General features: G+C 33.2%; 1 protein-coding gene across 1 annotated transcript in view; it reads right to left on the reverse strand.

Annotated features, from left to right (window-relative positions):
* The window catches only part of HELRODRAFT_85090 (hypothetical protein), a gene marked incomplete at both ends in the record, with an annotated part of 69,728 nt that extends 45,104 nt beyond the window's left edge, over positions 1-24,624 (reverse strand). Inside the window, 6 exons of the mRNA XM_009025654.1 lie at positions 1,125-1,189; positions 16,316-16,433; positions 16,744-16,873; positions 17,621-17,736; positions 22,602-22,618; positions 24,457-24,624. Of these exons, the coding sequence (XP_009023902.1) occupies positions 1,125-1,189; positions 16,316-16,433; positions 16,744-16,873; positions 17,621-17,736; positions 22,602-22,618; positions 24,457-24,624 (614 nt within the window). The remainder of the gene's footprint in view (positions 1-1,124; positions 1,190-16,315; positions 16,434-16,743; positions 16,874-17,620; positions 17,737-22,601; positions 22,619-24,456) is intronic.

Here is a 24,624-nt window from a genome sequence, read left to right on the forward strand (position 1 = left end):
TCTGGCCAGAGTAGTACCATCGTTTTATTTACATCATCCGATTTTAACAAATTTCACTGAACTAAATTTCAGTATTAATTTATTTGTTTTAATATTTAATTTAATACTATTTTACTAACTTTTTATATACATTTATATTTTAACCATAAATTTAATTTGTACATGTTTTGCATTGTTTTCACTAACAAAGGTCTCTCGTTATTTTCTTAATAATTTTATTACACATTTAATATGCATTCTAATTTTATAAAAATATTTCATGCTATTCTTATTTTCATAGGCTCTGAAGATGGACTTCCCGAAACAGCGCTGTTAGCCTTACCATGTCTATTGTTTTAAATAAATACGAGTTTAATAAATTCAGACTTGTTGAGTGTTCATTAAAGAAAGTCATTAATGCAAAATGGGCATATATCTTCAATGATGTTTATATATATATATATATATATATATATATATATATATATATATATATAATTATTTATAAAGACCACTGCGTTTTCGGCATTATTCAACTTGTAGTCGAGTTTCTCAATTTTTCTAACGAGACTTTTATCGTCTTGATGAAGTTCATCAAGATAACTTCGTTTGTTGCTTTAACATTGCAAATCTTTTTTTTTACAGGATTTGGCCATGTTAAAAAAGTGAAAAGATGAGTAGGGAAATGAATAAAAATCTGTAAAGATGAAAAAAAAATAAAATACACAGTCTTACATCACTGTAATGATTGTTTACATTGGTAGTAAATTTGTAAATAATGTTTATTGCTTAGCACCGACAGTAATAATGATGAGGACGATTATAAAAATACGTTTTTAAATATTGTCAGAGTTCAAAATTCTTCAGTATTCAACACCTGCACCTTAACATGAACAAAATCATTTTTTCATATGTGCACTAGTTATCTCTCAAGCCCAGCTCATTTTTTCCATAAATTACTAATTATGTACACAGGCTTTTTCTCCAATTGTGCCACAATCACAATCAGTTTGGCAGCCTTGCTGTGTTTGACATCAGTAATCACAAAAATTAAAAAAAAATGCATTTTTCTGACAAATTAAAACATAGACTTAAATTAAACAAAACAACCATATACTTAGATTAAAAAGAATTGTGAAATTAACCTGTACACAGTAGTAGTTGATGTATCAACTTTCTCATTGATTATCCTCTGTTTAAACTTGTTGTGCTGCATAAAGATGTTATATTGATCAATTAAATTTGTGCAAATAAATAAAGATAAAAAACCACATGATCCATTCAAGCTAAACATTTTTCAAAAAGTAATGCAAATAAAGCATGCATGTCTCAATGTCTCCAACGATTTTTATTCATCATACTTTTTAAATAAGACTATAACAAAAATGATATTTATCAGCATGTCTATTCTATTTTTTCATTTATTAAAACTTATTACTTTCCATTTATACCTGTTTAAATACGTCACACAGAAAACGAGACAAAATTCTTTTGTCTGATAAATTTAAGTTTTAATCGTTATAGTTAATTTTAGCTACCAATTTATTTATATTTAATTATTTATTTATTACTACATGACTGACCAGAGGGCCACAAAAACCACTTACCCAGTCCAGAAAAAATAAATATTTCAATTAAACGAAAATGGCAAATAGACGAACGAAAACATTAAAAAAAAGTCACGTTATAATTTTTAAAATTGTCATTAATTGAATAACGAACAATTTTTGTTTTTAAACATCTATACTACATACACACGGACTATCCACACGCACACGCACGCACGCACAAACACGTGCATACATACACAAGGATTAAGTACAGCGAAGAAAAACATAAACAATATCTAAATAATATCAGTTAATTAAATAATAAGCAATGAGACTGTTAATTTCAATTTAAGTCAATTAGATAGTTGATAATTTGAATTTTTAACACATAATACAATAATATAACCATATAACAGGTTTTTTTATAACTAGGAGATTATTTATATGAACATCATATGAACATCATTGATTGAAAAAATAAGATCAACAATCTTTAGAACAATCGTTAGAAAATGGTTAAGATTAGTTACAAGCAATTTATTTATGAAAACAGCTATATGATGAAGCTGAAACTATATGTTCTGGCAGCGAATTCCATAGTCGAACTGTTCTGTTGCAGAAAAAGTTTTTGATGACATTGTTAGTCAAGTTATGTTTACGCAGTCTTCTACGATGACCACGAGTTGAAAGATATTGTGAGGGAAAAAACTGATTGTTCAAATCGGTGATTACGAGGTTGTTTAGTATTTTATATACAAGACAAAGGTCGAAAATAATTCTTCGATGTTCCAAGGTTTGGATTCCAACAACATTCAAACGAGATAAATACGGAAGATGAGGAATTGAAGTAATGGCTTTCGTGAATCGTTTTTGAACACCTTCGACTTTGCATGGATTCCAAACTGAAGAACAATATTCTAACAAAGGTCGGACGTAAATACAGAAGGCTTTAGTTAATAGCTCTTTATCTTTTGACGTGATACATTTACTGACCAAACGAGCACGAAGCTTTGGGCGGGATGTCGTTGTTATGATAATTAAAATACTCGAAACGTGATGTTCAATCGAGTATCGACTTACGGTTGTAACATTTCTAGATTTGTTGGGAGAAAGTGGTAGCTGCCAACTCCATGCGATAACGTTGTTGACGAACTGCTGTAAATGTATTGAATTTGATGAACTGGTATATAGTTTGATGTCGTCGGCAAAAAGCAGCATCGAAACAGAATGCGAGGAAATGCAATCGTCGATATCGTTGATGAAATTAAGAAAAGAGTGGGGCCTAAAACTCCTTGGATTTGATAATTTATTTTGAATCTGAACTATTTAAGAACGGTCGTGTAAAAAATCAGCCAACCACAAGAGCAAATTACCAGACCTTTTTAGCCTTTGTAAGACTTTAACTTAACATAACAGTTTGGCATGCGAAACTAAATCAAAGTCTTTTTGAAAGTCAAGATAAATTGTGTCACATCTTTTCTTCCTTTGACAAATCAACATCATATTATTTAAAAATTGTAGGAGGTTGGTAGATGTTGATCTGGCAGGCCAAAAACCATACTGAAATTCGGAGATTAAATTATTATTTAACAAATGAGGCAAGATATTTTTGTTGATGATTTTTTCCATAACTCGGGAAGATGAACAGGTGAACGATATTGGTCTGTAGTTGCTTGGATTGGTGGGACCCTTTTTGTGGATTGCAGTAACAATAGCTGTCTTCCATTTTGTTGGCAGAGGATTAGTTTTAAATGATGTGTCAAATATGTGGCATAATGGAAGAGCCAAACTTGATGCACACATTTTGAGAAAGATATTTGGCATACCATCCGGGCCTACTGAAGATGTATTTTTTTTAATTTACGAAGTGCGAGGTAAATAGTATGTGGAGTAAAGCAAATGTCTTCTAATAATTTTTCAGTACGACTTAAAAGTGAACAAATGCCGTTGTCGTCGATTGTAAAAACGGATGAAAAATATTCATTAAATGCATTAAGCCATCACAACTGGATCGTTAGTTACATTGTTATTGTTAATTAGCAGACTGGTAATCTGAGGTTTAGAAAACAGTTTGGTGATACGTCCGGTATTGTTATATGGTGCAGAAACATGGCCAATGTCGACCAAACTGGAACAACAACTTCAACGAACCGACATAAAAATGCTCCAATGGATGCAACGAATTAGTCTGAAGGACCACATCAAATCCACCGAAATCCTGCATCGTGCTGGTTTAGATGATATAAAGGACGAATGCCTGAATGCCGGAAGGACGAATGCCGGAAACACCGTCTGCGGTGGTTTGGTCTGATCGTCTAATTTGGCGCAAAAAGTTGATGGCAAAGAAAACAACGTCCTACCTCGGAAAACCGGGACTCTGGACGCAAAACGAAGATTGATTGATTGAATTATATCTTGTACACTTTATATAACTTTCTCATTATGCCATATTTAACCTACTGTGTTTCAGTCTGGGGTTATACCACTTAATATAATTAACATATATTGAATGTATGTCAAAATTATTTTAATAGAATATTTCTTAATTTAAATAAATTTCAAAATGTAAATCACTGTTATAATTTATGTAACATTCTTAAATTTTAAGATTTATTTATTCTTAGATCTTTATTATATTTCTATGGATTGTTGAAATTATGTCCATATTTATCTGACCAAATAAATCGATTTTCGTATAATTGTTCTGTGCACCTCACGAAAATTCCTGAGTTCCATCTATCCACTCCACGCACAAACCTTTTTAATAATTCTTTTTTTCCTGTATCCATCCGATTATGGAACTCGCACCGACTGATGTTAAAAACATAGTTACGTTATGCTTATATAAACGAAGAATTGTAGATCTGATTAAATCTGGTTTTTTCTCATTTTTTACTGCGGTATAAATGGGCTAATATTCATGTATATAAATGTATGTAGATATATATATATATATTTTTGTATGGGTATGCATATATAACAAGGCCGTATTTAGGGAGGGGGGGGTTACGGGTTCAAACCCCCCCAGAAATTTTGTGTATGATTTAAAAATATTTATATTTAATAAAGTTTAATCCGTCAACATATGTAGGTTACTCGAACTATAAATCGAACTCACGACTTTCACAGGACGAGACGATGTTTTACACCAAAGATATTCTATAAAGAAGTTATTAAATATAATTTTTTATACTTTGTTTAAAAAAAAGCGCGGTTTCCTTCCATTTTAATATTAGGTAAGGTACTCAAACAAATTAAAGCTATAAAATATTTTTAATTAATTTAAAGAAAAAGAATGTTTAAGCAAAGTAGTTTGATGAAATTTTTTAAGAACAATAATAAAAATATTGACGATAATATTAGTTTTTGTGGCAATGAAAAGGAAGAAAATCGTAAAAGAAAACAATTAGGTTAGTTAGTTCAGTCATGAAGTAGTAAATCTTTTTCTTTTATTATCTAATTAGTTTCGCTAATAAATTTAATACAAATACAAGTATTTAGTTTTAAAATGAACAACTTTTACGCTATGTTAAACATTTTTTAACAATTAATTTAATGTATTTTATCATAAATGAACATTTTAGATATTAAAACGTAATCAAAACTGAAAACAGGTGCAAATGTAGATGAAGCAGTTTTGGATGATCCCCAGCCTTTAGATTCAGGTAATTATGTAGGAAATTCAATGACGGATCACGAAAAAGAAATTGTGTTGAAGTCATTGTGGACGCCTCCTAAAACCTGTTGAGTCTAAACGGCGTCTTAAATTTCAAATGCGTTGGCTTGAACGCTTTTCCTCGCTTTCATACCCTGACAAAAAAGAGGGAGCGTTTTGTAAATTTTGTGTTATATTTGGTAGGGAACATGTGGGAAAAGGTGCTAACCAAAAAGTTGGGTTTTTAATAAGTGGAAAGATGCCATTGAACAGTTTGAAGCACATGCAAACATCAAATACCACAAAACATCAGTGATAATGGCTAAAAACTTTCTTTCCGTGGTTGAAGGGAGACAAAAATCTGTAACCAAGTTAATCGATTCAGAAATCTTGAGAAAAGCCCGAGAAAATCGTGCGAAATTGATTCCTATTATTGAAACAATAATATTATGTGGTCGTCAAGAAATTGCACTAAGAGGTTCGAATGAAGTCGGTCCAGTCTTACACAACAATGTCAATGTTAATGATGGAAATTTCAGGACTTTGTTGAGATTTCGTGTTTCATCCGGGGATATTATTCTTGAAAATCATCTAAACTCAAGTGCTGGAAACGCTTTGTATACTAGCCCGGCTATAGAGAACTCGATTATACATTTCTGTGGTGAACTAATTCAAGAACAATTAGTAAAAAAGATTAATTCGGCCTGCTCATTTAGCCTCCTTGCCGATGAGACAACCGATGTAGCTAATAATGAGCAACTAACTATTTGTTATCGCTATTTGGATAACAGCATATTAAAAGAGGATTTTTTCGAATTTGTTATAGTTAACGATTTAATCAGGACGAGGTTTGGCAGCCACTTTGATAGAGAGATTAATGGCATGCGGCATTAACCAACAATTTTTAATAGGTATGAATTTATTTATTTATTTTCTAAACAATTGAATCATAATTCAATATTGTTTTATCAACAACTTCATTCTCACCAGGTCAAGGCTATGATGGAGCTGCAGCAATGAGTGGAATTTTGAATGGCGTTCGGACTGCTATACACTGCTCAGCTCATTCTCTTAATCTAGCTCTTTCAAAATCTTGTAATGTCCCAACAATAAGAAATAATTTGGAAACAATAAAAGAAGTGATTGTATTTTTCAACTCATCACCAAAGCGTACACAGATTTTGAAGAACAAAATTTTTGAAGATCTACCTTTAATCAAACAAAAGAAATTAATAACTATGTGTGAAACACGATGGGTAGAAAGATTGAGTCTGTGATGACATTCAAACAACTATATGTAGCCATAGTTCACGCTTTGGAAGAGTTGGAATTATCGTCTACTCGTGAAACATCAACAACAGCACATCAGTTATTATGTACCGTTACGAAAGGTTCGTTTGTGCTAGCAATGAATGTTGCAAATGAGATATTTTTCTATACTATATCTCTTTTTAAAATGTTGCAAAAAGTGGATTGTGATAGCTGAATGCTGTGCCGCTGTAAAGTTAGTACTTGACAAATTTCATGAAATGCGTTTGAATGCAGAAGAAAATTTCAAAAGTTTGTTCTTGGTTTCCCAAGAAATGCTTCACTCTGTAAATGGCGAAGTCATTGATGTATTGTTGATGATGTTTGTATTACCAAGGGTAACATCAATACAAACTACTCGTGATAATACTCCAGCAAAATCCACTGAAGAATATTATAAACGAGTGATGTTCTTATCTTTTTTAGATCATATCTGCACACAACTAGAAAAAAGATTTATCACCCATGCTGATTTGATATCTTCTTTACAAGTGTTCTTCCCTAATAAATGTTTAAATTCAAAAAAACAATGTGACACGGAAGAAATTCCAATCATGAAATATGTCAAAAAATGTGGAAACTTTTATAGCTCAATACTGCCTGATGCAGATGTCTTAGCATCTGAATTTTTATTATGGCAAAAAAAATGGAAAAATTCAGAAATCGTAGATAAACCCTCAACGGCAATTGAATCTTTTTTAGCCTGTAATGACGATTTTTTTCCTAACGTGAAAGCACTATTACGCATATTAGCAACACTACCAGTTTCAACCGCAACTGCAGAAAGATCATTTTCTTCAATGAAAAGAATCAATTCTTATTTAAGAAACTCAACAAGTGAAAAAAGATTAAATAGGCTCGCTCTACTGAGCATTCAAAAAGAAATCACGGTTAACCCTCAAGAAGTTTTGGACAAATTTTCAAAAAGTGGCCGTCGTTGCAATATTGTATTGTAATGAGTTTTTATAATTGACATGGTTTTGTAATATACAGTAATTATTAATTATTTTCTTTTTCTTTATTTTATTGAACATTTTTATTTGTAAATTTGAATAAAAATTAAAATAAACGTGATTTAATACAAAATTTTTATACCCCCCCCGAACATAATTCCTAAATACGGCCTTGATATATAATTATTTGTTTTATTATTTCTGCCATGTTATTTTTTCTTTCCTTTTTTCTCTATCTCAAACATTATTTGTTTCATGATGTATTGGCAACTATTGACATTCATAGCTATTTCTGTTTTTAATATTATATTTTTGTTACTTATGTTAAGGGTGGTCTAACAGACTTCGGTCTCGGGTCTCCTAGTAATTAACTTGTTTGTTTGGTGAATAAAAGTTTCTTTCAATTCAATTCAAAAAATTTATTGTTGACGTAATGATAAAATGGATACAACTGATCGTCAACTGTTTCTTAATTTTGATAACTTGTTTTTTCTGTTTAGGCGGTATGAGTTGGCTAAAATGGAGCATTTCTTGGATATCCTCAATAATCTTTGTCAACTGGATTTGAACTTGATTTTCATTTTCTCCAAAAATAAAGTTTTGTCTTATACGATAAATGATGATATTTGGAACTAAGTTTGGAGACGATAATCGTTTACGACATATCTTGGGAACGAAAATTGATATTGCATGATGGATTATTTGTTCAAACGTTTTCCAAAACATATCGATGTTAAAACAATGTTGAAAACAATCATCCCAGTTTATGCTCGACAAATATTTATTAAGATAATTATAATCAGCTCTGTTGAAATCTTTGTTGCATGGGTTATCTTTATTTCAATGTGAGAATATTTTGATGGAGCGTTAACACTTTTATATAAAGCTGAGTTTTTGGTTATGAAGCACACATCACCGCCACGTGTTCCACGATCTTTTCAAAACAAAACTTTTCTAACAAAACAAAGCGGTAAAAATATTTCATCACAATCAACTGTAGTAAGCCACGTTTCAACAACAGCAAAAATATCAGGATTATACTCTAACAAAAATAAAATTAAATCATTCTGTTTGTTTTGCAAACTTTTGGCATTGGTCAAGGCCATCCGAAGAGGTCTGATCTTAACGAAAGGGCTGATCTTTGTTTGGATCATTTAATTTGAATTTTTCACCGCTTTATTTTGCAAGGCGTCGTGTCTGCCGTTTGAGGAATGCCTCTTCAGCCTGTCTCTAGGACAGATTGTGGTTGATGAAAATATTTTTAGTATCAGACGATGAACGTAGCAATCTCGATGAAGATATCAAATCATCAACTGCAGCCCGACTTGACAACGTCACGCATATTTTCGAGATACCAATTCGACGTGTTTTAACTGTTAAATATTTTTCACATAAGCCCAAAACAACTTCTCTGTCATCAACACCAGGTTGTTGAACAAGGCCAGAAATGATGAAGTTGTTGGCCCGATGCTCTTCATCCTTTTTCTCTTGTTCCACTGTCCATAAAGCCTTTGTCAATCATTGGTGTTTCATTGAGCTTCAACACCTGAATTTGACATTGGGCAACACTGGTGCTCGGTGTGGCCATGGCTGTGTGAAGTTGACTCTTCGAATCTGTCAGCATCAGAAATGCTTCTGACCGCCCGTTCGAAACTGTTGCGGAGAGCTTCCATTCGAATTAGCGTCGAATCGAAGAGTTTCATTAATCCCTTTGAATGAGACAACGATTTGCGTAGATTCTCATTAGATTTTTCAATAACTGTTGTAAGACTAGCGTCGAATTTCTCAAAAATTTTCACGAGGTTGCTGTTGGATAACATTATAGCCTTCTCGAGATTTTCATTTGATTTGTCTATAATTTTGGTTACAATACTTTCAAAATATTCCATACTAGCTTAACGGACGTAAACCAACATAAAACGTAGAAGATGAAAATTTGGAAAATATCAGTTTTATACCAAAATTAAGTTTAAATAAGTTAAATTAGTTAATAAGTTTAAATTAAGTTTTACGTAATAAATTATTACGACTTTTCTTTTTACGAAAAATTAGGTATTGCCTAACGAAAACGATAAAATATAACCTAGAACGAAGTATTTTAAAGAAAAATTAATTGTTTATATCTAACTGCCATTAGATCAAAGAATATATATATATATATATATATATATATATATTATATTTATATGTATATATATATATATATATATATATATACATTACTGTATCATTGGTCAGACACTTGAGAATTAATGGCAAAATTTGGGAATAACAAAAGATTATCCATCATACATGATAAATTGGAATTATAAAAAAATTCTGACTAATAATGAAAAGAAATTGCAAACCTATTTTTGGTAACCATGCCTTACGAAAAATATTGATTTAAATAATCTTGTGAAAATTATTGATTAATAGCTGCCCTAAAATGTATAAAAAAAATTATAAAACTGCCAGTTGAACAAATTTTCGATTAACCTTTTAACAATTGTAACAATTTAAAAATGGTAGGGTAATTCTTCAGGCATGTATAAATGATTTGCATGTCTAAGATGGGAATTGCAGATGAATGTTGACAAAAGCACTGCTATAACTAGTGGGCATTCAAGTGAGTTTAACAATGGTTTGAATATAAGTAAAGTAAATAAAACATGCTAAGGAATTAGAAATTTTTCTGAAAAATGACATAATATATATATATTGGGTTTAGATTATCATAAATACAATTATTTATAAAGATCATTGCGTTTTCGGCATTATTCAACTTGTAGTTGAGTTTGAGTGTCGAAAATTGAGAAACTCAACTACAAGTTGAATAACGCCGAAAACGCAGTGATTTTTAGAAGTAATTGTATATATATATATATATATATATATATATATATATATATATATATATATGTGTATGTGTGTGTGTGTGTTGGTAATAGACCATAATTTTTACAATATTCTATAAATTCTACTGAATGATAGGCGTTAATATGTTTGTAGTTCGTTTTTTCAATTTTTCTCACTGATATATATATCTATATATATATATATATATATATATATATATATATATATATATAAAGATCAGTGTTATCACCGTTTCTGTTTGCAATTGTGATAGATACATAATGGAGGGGTTGTTATTTGAGATTTTGTATGCAGATGATTTAGCCTTGATGGCTGATAGCATGGAAGAATTGCAGTTAAAATTTGACAGATGGAAAAGTGTTATTGAAAAGAAAGGGTTAAAAGTTAATATTGGTAAGACGAAGGTAATGGTGAGTGGGGAAGGTGGAGAGCGAGTGATAAGTAAAATAGACCCCTGTGGGGTATGTGACAGGAGAGTGAAGGCTAACTCGGTATTGTGTATAGGATGTCAGAAATGGGTGCATAAGAGATGTAGTGGTGTGAAGGGGGCACTGAAAAAGGTGGAAGGCACGTTCAAATGTAAGAAATGTGTTCATGGTGTGATTAATAGGACGGACGCAAGGACGGGGTTGAGTGGTGGTAATGAAAGAGTGGAAAGCTTTGTTTACTTAGGGGATAAGCTGAACGCGGATGAAGGATGTTTGAGCGCAGTTACGGCTACAGTTCGTGTAGGATGGATGAAATTTAGGGAACTGGGTGGGGTATTGTGTGGAAAGAAATTGTCAGTGAAGATGAAAGGGAAGGTATATAAAGCATGTGTGAGAGCAGCGATGGTATATGGTGGTGAAACTTGGGTGTTGAGGAGAGAGGAGGAAAGTGTACTGCAGAGGGCTGAAAGAGCTATGGTGAGGATGATGTGTGGGGTTAAAGTGAAGGATAGGAGGAGTAGTACAGAGCTGATGTCAATGATGGGACTGAATGAGGACATTGTGACTGATAAGGAGATCGAGATTGCGGTGGTATGGACATGTGTTGAGAAGGGATGAAAGGGTCGGGATTAGGCGAGCGTTGGAGTTCGAGGTTGAAGGAGTGGTAGGAAGGGGTCGTCCGCGATTGGGATGGAGAGAGCAGGTGAAGAAAGACAGGGTGAAAGCAGGGTTGCGTGATACTGAGGCGAGTGACAGATGTGGATGGCGTCCAGGGGTATTTCGGTTTCATCATAGGTAGCCAAACGGCAACCCCCGATCTCGGGGAAAATTTCGTCTAAACGTGTGTTGTTGTTGTATATATATAAAGATATAAGTAATACTGGTAAAGTGAATTTTTCAGCGAGCTCAAATCGAATAGTGATGGATGATTTATTTGTGAGTGTCTTTGATATTAAAAGAAAGATTGATGGTTTGATTGGTTACAAGTCTGCTGGCCCCGGTAACATTTTCCCCCCTATAGTGAAAAAATTTTAATTTTCAATTTCTAAATTTTTATCTTCGATATTCAATTTGTCTTTCAAGTCAGGAAAGATTCCAGATGAATGGAGGCATAGCATCCCTACTCCTATTTAAAAAAAAGGTATTAATACAAGATTGTCAATTACAGACCTGTTGCTATTAGTTGGACATCTGTTGCAAGCTATTACAGTCTATTATTTAAGACCATTTGATATGTTACTTTGATGCAATAACATGCTTGATTGTAGACAGAATGGTTTTGTTAAGGATCAATCCACAACGCTTCAATTGCTAAAACTGCTGGACAATGTCATTTATACAAATTTTTCTAAGGCTTTTGATAACGTATCAAGCAGTTTATTGACTGAAAAACTAAATAATTATGGTGTAAATACTTGTTTAATATGCTGGATTGAAGACTTTTTACATTGTAGAATATATGGCGTAAGGATTAATAACTGTTTATTGAAGAGGCTTGATGTCAGTAGTGGAGTGCCTTAGGGAAGTGTTTTTTGTTCAGTTTTGTATATTTTATATGGGAATATATGTTTAGTTTTGTGGATAACAGTTCGGTTCAGTTGCTGATGATGCCAAACTATTCAATTGTGTAAAAATGAGGAGAATAAAATGGTTCTTCAAAATCATGTAGATAAGTTGTATGATTGAGGCAAAATGTGGATGGATAATTGATAAAAATGTAGAAAAATGTGCTGAAAAAAAATTATTGTGTATATAAAATTCTGGGTACAAATCTGGTGTCTTGTGATGATTTTAATGATTTAGGAATTTTGTTTCGTAGTTCTTTGAGTATTTCTAAGCATATACAAATAATTGCTAATAAAAGTTTTTATCTTTTAAGTTTAATGAAATTTAACAAAGATTTTGTTTATAATTATAAAATTGACGTCTTATCTGTTTAAATTCTTTTTATATTTTATTTTGATCTTTGTTCTTGACCTTTGATAAGGGCATGTGTCATTTGAGATGAGACCACCATTTATATTATAACATATACAAACATACAACGCTATATGTAAAAAAAAAATTTCGAAATCTTATCGGGGGAACCCCCTAAATTGTGCCACTTGACTAAAAAATGACATTTGTAAACTTTTAGCTCAATTGGATAATGCTAACCCGTGCCTCATCGAGGTTGAAATTTCAAAAAATTGGAAAATTTTGAAAAAAAAACCCAGTTTTTGGTTTGTAAAATAAAAACGGTTTACTCTAGAAACATAATTTAAGTTTTATTTTGTTTATTGATTAGTTTTCTTCAAATGTTACTATGATCACTATTTAGCTACAAGTTATAGTTTCTGACATATTTGCATTGTTACAGATACACATTGAAAAAAACGTTGAATTTCTCCATAACACAAAAACACACAATAACTTATTTACTACTACTAACCCGGGTGCTATATGTTGTTTTTATGTATTAATATTAAGATCTTTTGGTTTTTCTACGATTTCTCATTTTTGTTAAGGAGCAGTTGTACATTGGGATAGGAAATTACTTCCAGATATGTTAAATAAAGAAAATGTTGAAAGAGTTGCAGTCTTAATTAGCTGTGGAGAAGAAGAATAGTTAATTGGAGTTCCCCTATTAGAAAATGGTGCTGGCAGTATAATTGCAAAATCTGTTTATTCAGAACTTGGAAAGTGAGGTGCACTAGACAAGATTCAAGCAATGTCCTTTGACACAACTGCCGTGAATACTGGCCGCATTAAAGGTGCTTGCGTTTTATTAGAGTAATTGATGGAGAAAAAATTATTGTATCTTCCATGTCGCCACATGGAGGTGGTGTTGAGATCCGTTTTTGATGCTGTGATGGGAAAGACTACAGGCCCTCAATCGGATATTTTCAAAAAATTTAAAACTGAATGGAACAACATTGATAAAAAAATTTAAATCAGGAGTTAAAGATAAAAGTGTAGCCAGCAAATTGATTAATCCGGGTCAAATTTCAAGTTATCTTCAAAAAAAAATTAAAAGTTCATCATCCAAGGAGCTATTACAAAGAATTGATTAATCTTTGTCTTATATTTTTAGAACGCTTTCCGTCAGAAAACATCGTGTTTGCGGCTCCTGGTGCTTTTCATCACGCAAGGTGGATGGCGAAAGCGATATATTCGTTGAAAATTTACTTTTTTAGAGAACATTTCTACTGACAAATTTTGAAAAGCAAGGATTCCATGATATTTGCCTTTTTATTATTAATATTTATGTGAAAGTGTGGTTGGATGCCCTGAAACCTGCACTTGCTCCAAACCAAGATTTACAATTGTTAAAATATTTGGTGTGGTTGGAAAGTGTGGTTGGATGCCCTGAAACCTGCACTTGCTCCAAACCAAGATTTACAATTGTTAAAATATTTGGTAAATTACAATAAAGTCAATAAATTTATCTCAGATATATCAGTTTCAAAATTTATCAACCACATATGGTACCTCAATCCAGAGCAGGCTGTTTTTTCATTATTCGATGATTCATTAAGTAATTGTGTAAATGGCAACAAAATTAATATCTCAAGCAAATGAGGATGAAGAATTTGATGACTACAGCGATATGAAACCACTAATAAAAATAAATGAAGTATCAGAAATATTAGACAAAAATGCGGACCATTTTATTTCATCACAATCAAGTAATTTTTTAAAAAGATTCAATTTTGCATACCAATCCAGAATTATGGATTAATAACGAAGAATATTTAAAGAGTAAAAAGATTGTGGACGGATTAAAAGTTACAAATGATACAGCAGAAAGGGGTGTTAAATTAATAACAGATTACAACTCATGTATTACAAAAGATGAAGGACAAAAACAATATCTTTTGCAAGTAATTGCCGAATGTCGGACAAAATTTCCTGGTTGCTCAAAAGCCTCCTATCCGAGCCTACCTTTTGAACAACGAGTTAAACTAGAAATTTATTTGATGTTAACAACTATAAACAATATTATATGAATAAAAAATGTGGTTATTCGTTAATAATAATGATTTAGATACAACAACGGTATTATTTGAAAAACATTTCTTTATAAACAAATTGTGTGTTTTTGTGTTATGGAAAAATTCAACGTTTTTTCAATGTAACAATGCAAATATGTCAGAAACTATAACTTGTAGCTAAATAGTGATCATAGTAACATTTGAAGAAAACTAATCAATAAACAAAATAAAACTTAAATCATGTTTCTAGAGTGAACCGTTTTTATTTTACAAACCAAAAACTGCGTTTTTTTTCAAAATTTTCAAATTTTTCGAAATTTCAACCTCGATGAGGCACAGGTTAGCATTATCCAATTGAGCTAAAACTTTACAAATGTCATTTTTTAGTCAAGTGGCACAATTTAGGGGTTCCCCCGATAAAATTTTGAAAAAAAATTTCTTGTGACCACCCTAATACATACTGTACATTTAAAATAATAATATATAATTGTTTGATATTGTTATAACCGATTCCTTTAACTTGTAGGGTATGGTTATTTCTCTCTACGTGGATTCTCGATTCCTAAGTAGACTTATTTCAGATGATTTATCAGTAGACTTATTCTTTACTGCAGTGAGCTTCCAGCTATCGGAATCTTACCTCTGTCACCAGTGTGTAATCTCCTGAAAATCCCACTTCTAAAACCAGTGTCGTAACCTCTTCGACCTCGTAACTACCAACACCGATGTTATAGCTTCAGTACTCGCTATATCTCCAACACCGTGTTGTAGCTTCCAACGATAGTCAAGAGTTCGTTTATCCGTAGGTTCAAGACCTAGGATAGATGAACACAACAACTTTAAACGCAAACTACGTCAAACGTTTATTTACTACCAGCAGTAATAGAAACAATAACTTAATCCTAATAACTACACAAAATCACATTAATCACATTTACGTCAATTGCGCTCCGTCTTCTGATTACCTGTATTCCACGTGGTATCTCCCTCGCATTATTCTCGTTCCTTTTCCTCTTCGTGTTGTCGGTCTTCCTCCTTATATAGTGACCCTTTTCACAGCCGTTTTAATTAGCTCCGCCTCTTAATTAAATTATCAAGCGCTTCACTTTAATTTCCAACTACTATTTCTTATCTCGCCTTCACGTCTGTAACAATATAAACATGCATGCACCATTAGCAAATTTTGACATCAAGAAACAATCGGGAAAATTAACCGGAATATATTGAGAAATTGATACAATTATTATTAAATTGAAAAACTATTGGGTAATTATCGGAACATTGTGAAATTACATTGTGAAATTTTTTGGCTCATTAATTCGGGAAAACTTATTCCAAACATACATGCACATTGGGGCAACTGAATATTTGTGTTTAGATAATGATTAGTAGTTAGATATTAGGCAGGATAGAGTCGTAAATAAAAATGTTATGTTAATTATTTCATTTAGATTTATTATCAAAGCTAATGAAACTCTTCTATTGACACAACATTTGTTATTTGTAAGGCATTACAAAGTACACCAGATAAGCTAGTAGAAAATGAATGTTCTAATATTTCTGACACATAATTTATTTTAAAATGACGAACAATAGCGAACCAGCAAACCTCAAACATTTTAAGCAGATCCTCCTTCTTCATCTCCAACCTCTCAAATGGCTGCTTCTCCTTTACAATCTTCTGCACTAACGTTTCCAAATTTGGATAATCTGCAGGAGTCACTGATCTATTTTTTGAGTTTAAAATTTCATCAGTTGTTTTTCATTTTTATTAGATTTTATCAGTTGCATGAATGTTTGTGCACATTGAAAATTTGCATACACATATGCATACACAAACACACAATACGAATAAACTTTCTAAAACTTCTGACATTCACTGAAAAACTTTCAAGTAATCTTGCCAAAATTTGTGTTTGGTATTTTAAATAAAATAAAAAGCATAAATAAATAATTTGATCACAAACCAAATAATTGAAGACAATAACAAATTTCTTGATAAATGTTCGAAAAATAAGTAACGACATGTAAAATAACCTCCCTTCAAGGAACATATCGTAATAAAATCCTTCCTCAATGGGAGGACCATAGCAAAGATGTCCTCCATAATGACGTTCCATCGCTTCTCCTAATATGTGAGCGCTTGAATGCCAAAATACTGCCCGAGCTGTAAAAACAAAAAAAAACAAGTTGTTAGCCTACATCATTTTTTAAAACAAACTTTACTATACTCCAAAACCTTAAAAAATAAATATCACAGCACTAAAAAGTAATAGTAACATTCTCTTTTCTACATTTTTTTGTGATTAAGAGCCTGTTACAATATCCTATATTCATTGACTTTTTACATTACCATACTCAATTGCCATTCAATTGGTGCTCAATCTAACAGTAACAACCTATGCTTCCTCGTTAACCCTGCATAATTGCTGATTATTGTCAAATAATTTGACAATTTGATTTTTATCAAAAATTGTAGTTTTATCAATGTAAAATTGAATAAAATTGTCGAATTGTGTTATATTTTTCATAGGTGTGAAACGTGTGAGCATTTAATTTCACGTGACACTGATTAAAAATGACAAAAGTATTGGTATTGATTTGCAATACTTTTGAAACTGAGTATTGGTATTTATATTGACAACACAATTTTTTGGTATTGTTAACAACCTTGATAAGCAGTATTTTCATTACCATGTAGATGGTATTTATTTTATCATCGTCAAAATAAGTTACATTTTTTATTATCAGATTAAGTGACATCTTTTACAAACTCGTCAAGCAACATTTTTTATATGTTATTGACATGTTAAGTATGCTGAACTATGTTTCCATAAACAAAACAAACTAAATTATTTTTTACACATCAGCAATAGGTTTCAAACCAACACAAGAACAAACATAGCCCACCTACCTTCTGGGTCATCAAACTTTAACAATTGCAATGTAGCATCTTTTTCAAATGGACGATCAAGATCCCAGACTACACCATTCACCTTAGAAATAACACTTTCATCTGCTAGACCCTGGCTATTGGCAAACAAATTTAATCTAAGTTATTATAGAGCAATCAAAAAATGTTTAATTAAAACACAAGTATGTTTATGTTATTTGATCGATCATATATAAAAATTACATTATTCTTTGTTTTATCAGATTCTGTAAAATTGTGGCAATTACTAAATGTTTTATGATATATGTGATATATATATATGTGTAGATTTTTGCCAGGCGACATTCAAATTCCGCACTACGCGGTCCCGAACCGCATAAGAATATCCACCCGAGTCTTCACTTTGGCGGAGTCTTTCCTGGCCGAGATCTGCCACTCTACAATAGACCCTCTCAGAGTTTGTTCGCGCCCTACTTGTTGACTAGAGACGCCGGCCTCGTCAACTATTATCAAGTCTTCTTCAACATTCATTATTTTAGGTAAAATAATTAAGCCGAGCCAAATTTCAAGTGTGTACTTCTTTTATTCAAAAAAAAAAAAACAAAATCAAACAAAACAAAATCAAACATCTGTTTTTATATGCAAACAATTAACACGCGATATATTAAAATTAACTATCCATTAATACTATCTACTATAACTATTACGCAAACTATTACGCAAGCGACTATAATCAACAGCTATAAATTTCAAATTCAGCATATAACATTGTTCAATAAAAATAAGATAGAGTAGTTCGTGTCTCTAGTTGGAGAAAACTAAAATCTTCTAATGAACTCACCCTTGAACATGCCAAGTAAAAGCAAAAATAGCTCGAAAAACTCATTTGCATTCACACGAAAATAGGTTTTTATTTCACATGCGCATGTTTTGGGGTTATAACAGGTGAGATCTGTTTGAAGATCTGTCAGTCAAAAACAGTAGATTATTTTCTTTAATATAACAGTTGCGTCTTGTTGAAAGCGGTGTCGTGTTTTTTCATGTTTAATTCAAATTTCTTAATGATTTAATTTTGCTTGACTCCCGTTTCATTAAAAGTTTATGATTCATTTCATTTATTCGATTTATATGTTGCCCAACAAATTTATGTTGGAGAAATTGCTCAATGCCGACTGAATGGAATTATAGCATGACAGTCCCGCTATACAAAGTCAAAGATGATCCATTGAACTGTTCATCATATCGGGGTATACGTCTGTTAGAACACTCCATGAAAATTGTCGAGAAAATCATTAAGAGAAGATTAACGTCGTGCATCACAAACGGAAATTATCAATTTGGTTTTCTAGCGGGGAAATCAACAATTGATGCAATTCACATCCTTCGGCAACTGCAAGAGAAGTACCTCGTAAAGCCATCAACAACTATCGCACATTTTTGTAGACCTTGAAAAAGCGTTTGATCAAGTTACCCGTGAAGCAATCAGGTGGAGTCTACGTCGCAACTCATTGCAGAATATCTTGTTCGACTTGTGATGGAAATGTACACGAATACTAAGACTCTTGTCAGCACAACGGTTGGAAACACAGATGTATTTGACGGCGTTGGAGTTCACCAAGGCTCGATTCTCAGTCCACTGTTATTTATAACTGTGATGGAAGAAATCACAAAACCGATACGCACTGGTGACATTTGGATTCTAGTATATGCTGATGATATCGTTTTAACAGCCACGTCTGAGCAGAATGCAGCACAGATGTTTGAAGATTGGAACACAAGACTCGCCGATCATGGATTCAAAGTCAACATCAGCAAAATCAAAGCAATGAACACTGGTGACCCATCCAATCCACAGCTACTGGACGATGGCCCTGTTCTGTTTAGTTTGTAAAGCTGGTGTAGGTAACAATTCAATCAAGTGTCAGCAGTGTAACCAGTGGTGTCACAAACGTTGTTCAAAATTAATTGGTACTTTATATAAAGTGTCCAATTTTGTTTGTCCTGCTTGAATCAATCCACAACAACAAATTCGAAATAGCAATGTTTTTGAAGCCATTAAGGTAGAGAAAGTCACATCGTTTTAATATCTAGGAGATGTTCTGGATTGTACTGGAACAGCTGAAGCTGCCGTTCGAGCACGCATACGTGCAGCCTGGAATAAATGGCATCTCCTTGCCTCTATTGATGCGGCGTGACATCCCACTACCACTACGATCAAGACTTTATAAATTCTGTGATACGTCCGGTGTTGTTATATGGTGCAGAAACATGGCCAATGACAACCAAACTGGAACAACAACTTCAACGAACCGACATGAAAATGATCCGATGGATGCAACGAATTAGTCTGAAGGACCACATCAAATCTACCGAAATCTTGCGTCGTGCTGGTTTAGATGATATAAAGGACGAATGCCGACAACACTGTCTGCGGTGGTTTGGTCATGTCAAACGAAGTGGAAACAGTGCCATAACTTTTTTTGCAGATGTTGAAGTACCTGGCACACGTCCCAAAGAAGTCCCGGTCGCAAACAATCGAGCAAGACATGAAAGCTCTAAATTTAAATGAAATGGATACAACTGATCATCTAATTTGACGCAAAAAGTTGATGGCAAAGAAAACAACATCCTACCTCGGGAAACCGGGTCTCTGGACGCAAAACGAAGATTGATTGATTGATTGATTTGATGTTGCCCAACAAGCTTAGACTTCAGGTTTTGTATTGATAAAATGAAAATATATGTATATACAAAGCTGTTAATTGAGAGACAAGAGGACAGAGTGAAATCTACTACGAAGAGGCCGGACCTATTGTTAAGATCAATAAGATCACTGCTTATTGTTCATTGTAGTTGCTTTGAATCATGTTTGATTTCTTTTATTACTGTTTTTGCTGTTTTAGTTTTAATAAATAGTTCAAACTGGAATTTACTGGCCAGACAAACATGGTACAACATTTATGTGCAAGGCTTATTGTTTGTGACTGCATAAAAATATTGTTTTTTTGCTGTCACAAAGATGCAAATTTCCTAGTTAGCAAATATCATACAATACAACATGAAAAAAGAAAAAACTTAAATATTGTTTGGCAACACATTTTGTTGTAGTTAAAGTGTTCGCCTGTTGCATGAGATTTCAGAAATTCTATTTGAAGCTGGCATAATTTCCGTTTTGAATTTAATTAAGTTTCAGTTAAAGTTTATTTCTATTTCTGAACGTCACATGGCAAGAGTAAGTGGGAAAACTCCATGAGTAGGAAATTTTATCACTTTTGTTGCACAAAATCCAACGAGTAAGGAATTATACATAAGCAATTCCGCACTTGCTGGAGGTTCATAATATAGAACAAAAACAATAAAATTGAACGAAACGTTTAATCAGTAACGACAAATGTAACTTTTAAACTCATACACAGTAAAAAATAATCATTTAAAGTTTGCTCATTTACACATTAATAGTCTGAAAAATAAATTATTGCGTCAAAAAATTTATATGTGATTTAAAATTGGACGTCCTCACCATCAGTGAAAGCAGACATTTTTCTTCTGACGGTGTATGTCTCAGTTAATCAACACTTGTTGGATATAAAGGATGGAAAGGCAGCAGGGCCCTCTGGACTCACAAATGACATTATCAAAATTATCAAAGCATCTGGGGCTGCAGGTATCCAAACGTTACTACAACTTTGCTTTGAAATCTGGAGAAATTGCTCAAAGCCGACTGAAAGGGACTATAGCATGACAGTTCCGCTATACAAAGGCAAAGGTGATCCATTGAACTGTTCATCATATCGGGGTATACGTCTGTTAGAACACTCCATGAAAATTGTCGAGAAAATCATTAAGAGAAGATTAACATCGTGCATCACAATCGGAAATTATCAATTTGGTTTCCTACTGGGGAATTCAACAATTGATGCAATTCACATCCTTTGGCAACTGCAAGAGAAGTACCTCTCAAAGCATCAACAACTATCACACATTTTTGTAGACCTTGAAAAAGCATTTGATCGAGTTTCCCGTGAAGCAATAAGGTGGGAGTCTACGTCGACAACTCATTCCAGAATATCTTGTTCGACTTGTGATGGAAATGTATAGGAATACTGAGACTCTCGTCATCATAACGGTTGGAAACACAGATGTATTTGAAATCGGCGTTGGAGTTCACCAAGGCTCGATTATCAGTTCACTGTTATTTATAACTGTGATAGAAGAAATCACAAAACCGATACGCACTGGTGACCTTTGGAATCTAATATATGCTGATGATATCGTTTTAACAGCCTCGTCTGAGCAGAATGCAGCACAGATGTTTGAAGATTGGAACACCAGACTCGCCGATCATGGATTCAAAGTCAACATCAGCAAAACCAATGCAATGAACACTGGTGACCCATCCAATCCACAGCTACTGGACGATGGCCCTGTTCAGTTTGTAAAGCTTGTGTAGGTAACAATTCAATCAAGTGTCAGCAGTGTAACCAATGGTGTCACAAACGTTGTTCAAAATTAATTGGTACTTTATCTAAAGTGTCCAATTTTGTTTGTCCTGCTTGCATCAATCACAACAGCAAATTCGAAATTGCAATGTTTTTGAAGCGATTAAAGTAGAGAAAGTCACATTGTTTCAATATCTAGCGTATTTCTGGATTGTACTGGAACAGTCTACGTGCAGCCTGGAATAAATGGCGTCTCCTTGCCTCTGTATTGATGCGGCGTGACCACATCAAATCTACCGAAATCCTGTGTCGTGCTGGTTTAGATGATATAAAGGACGAATGCCGGCAACACTGTCTGCGGTGGTTTGGTCATGTCAAACGAAGTGGAAACAGTACCATAACTTTTCTTGCAGATGTTGAATTACCTGGCACACGTCCAAAAGGCCGTCCAAAGAAGTCCTAATCGCAAACAATCGAGCAAGACATGAAAGCTCTAAATTTAAACGAAATGGATACAACTGATCGTCTAATTTGCGCAAAAAGTTTATGGCAAAGAAAACAACGTCCTTCCTCGGTGGAACTGGGTCTCTGGACGCTAAACAAAAATTGTCAAATATGCAAAAACTAAAAACCCCTAAATTAGATATCGGCAATTGGTAAGACGTACCGAAAACAATCGCTACCACACCTCCACGCGATATCAGCCACCCACGTCCCCAAGGAAAGCCAGTTCAAACAGTCACTGATATGTATACACAGTGCAACAAAACTTAAAAGACTCAATTGATTCCGGCTATGTTGTGCTTCAGCTGTGGGGAAAATATATTGTTGTGCATGTAAATTAACGCCCATTCAAAAGACTCATTTAAGTACAGGTTCCAATGACTGGAAACAAGCATTTAACACCCATATAAACATGACATTTTAAAGACGCAGAAAAAGATACTTTGTGGTCACCAAGTTAGGTGGAGATTCCCTTTCTTATATTTGAACCAGGGCATCGAACTAGAACTGATAAAGTGCCAATGAAAGCACTTGTAATATTTGTAAAGCTGTTATAAAAGAAGATCATGCTACCAACTTGGAACGTCATTTGAAACGTAATCATGATGAGAAGTTTGAAAGTGTTCAGCAAAGAAAAAAGTTAAAGTATGATGAAAAAACGGCTATTGCCACCATTCACCCAGATAATCGTATAGAAACACTAAACAACACAATTTCAAAATTTAAAGAGTTGAAAATCAAAAGGCCAATATTAGATTGCCCAACCAGATGAAACAGTACATACAATATGGTGACATCATTATTACAATGCAAACAGTTTAGTTCAACCTTAGCATGAAGTAGTCTCGATTACTTTTTTTCCGAAGACAAATGGGAAAAACTTAATTTATTCGCTACTGCACTCCATCCTTTATTTGAGACAACATTGAAACTACAATGTGAGCAATTGATAGCGAGTGATTTCTATGGTGTTTGGGTGGAATGCAAACTAAAATTGAAAAATCTGAAAATTTTTTTGCAGAGATTTTATTAAAAAATTTGAATGTAAGAGAAAAGTTGTTATTAAACAATGAAAGCTTGTTGGGATCACTTTATTTAGATCCAAGATTTCAGATATTGCTTTCTTTGTCACAAATAATGCAAGCAGTGCAACATCTAAAGATACTTTGGAATAAACTAATAAACTAGTGTTTTTAGAAAAATCTGAATTAGAACTTATAGCTTCTTTAGATGTTACATCAAGTGAGTCAATTGATGAGCCTGTGATAGTAGGATGTCCGTTACATGTATTTAAGGAATTATGCTTAAAAAAGAAAGTTCCGGAGCGAAACCGAAAATTAAAAAAAACCGATATTATTTCAGGAACGAAGACCGGAACCAAACCGAAATTGTTCGTTTTGCTGACTGAACCGAAAGTGTAACGAAAAAATTACGGTTTGTGATTTGAACTCAGTCACTGCATACACTGCTAAATAGGATTAGGTGCCTTTAGCCACTAGGCCATTGCGTCGGTCAATAAGGAGCAGAATGATATCATGAGAAATGAAGCCACACATCTTTTAGATAAGATGACCGGTCTTGACATAGTTCTATTTGCCATCTTTAGAAACGACATTTTAGAGTGATTCAATGAAATCACAAAATTTTCGAGCCCAAAAATGCTCCTTGAATCTGATGTACAAACATCGTAGTCTTTAAAATATCTTAGGTGAAAAAAATCATATGCAAAAAACGATTTTGATAAATACAAGAAATCCGCTAAAAGAATGACGAACATTGATGAATACAAACAATCACAAAACAGAAATAGAAGTTTGTTGCCTCAGTGGCCTCCAGACCTCTAAATCTGGTTTTGCACTAAATGTGTCTATTAGAAAAAAAGATTTAAAGATCTAGCCTGATGCTTTTTGCAACATCATATGGTGTGGTTCTCCAGGACAAACCTTCCAAAGTCTTGCCATTAGGTAAAGTTATCTGTATGGACTGCGGCGCTTGATTGGCCACCCACTCGTCATACTCCTTCTTTAATTTATCCCACATTTGCTGACGCCAAGCTATATATTCTGGAGCCGGATCTAACTG

The sequence above is a fragment of the Helobdella robusta genome, assembly GCF_000326865.2.
Source record: "Helobdella robusta unplaced genomic scaffold HELROscaffold_43, whole genome shotgun sequence".
NCBI classification, from domain to species: domain Eukaryota; kingdom Metazoa; phylum Annelida; class Clitellata; order Rhynchobdellida; family Glossiphoniidae; genus Helobdella; species Helobdella robusta.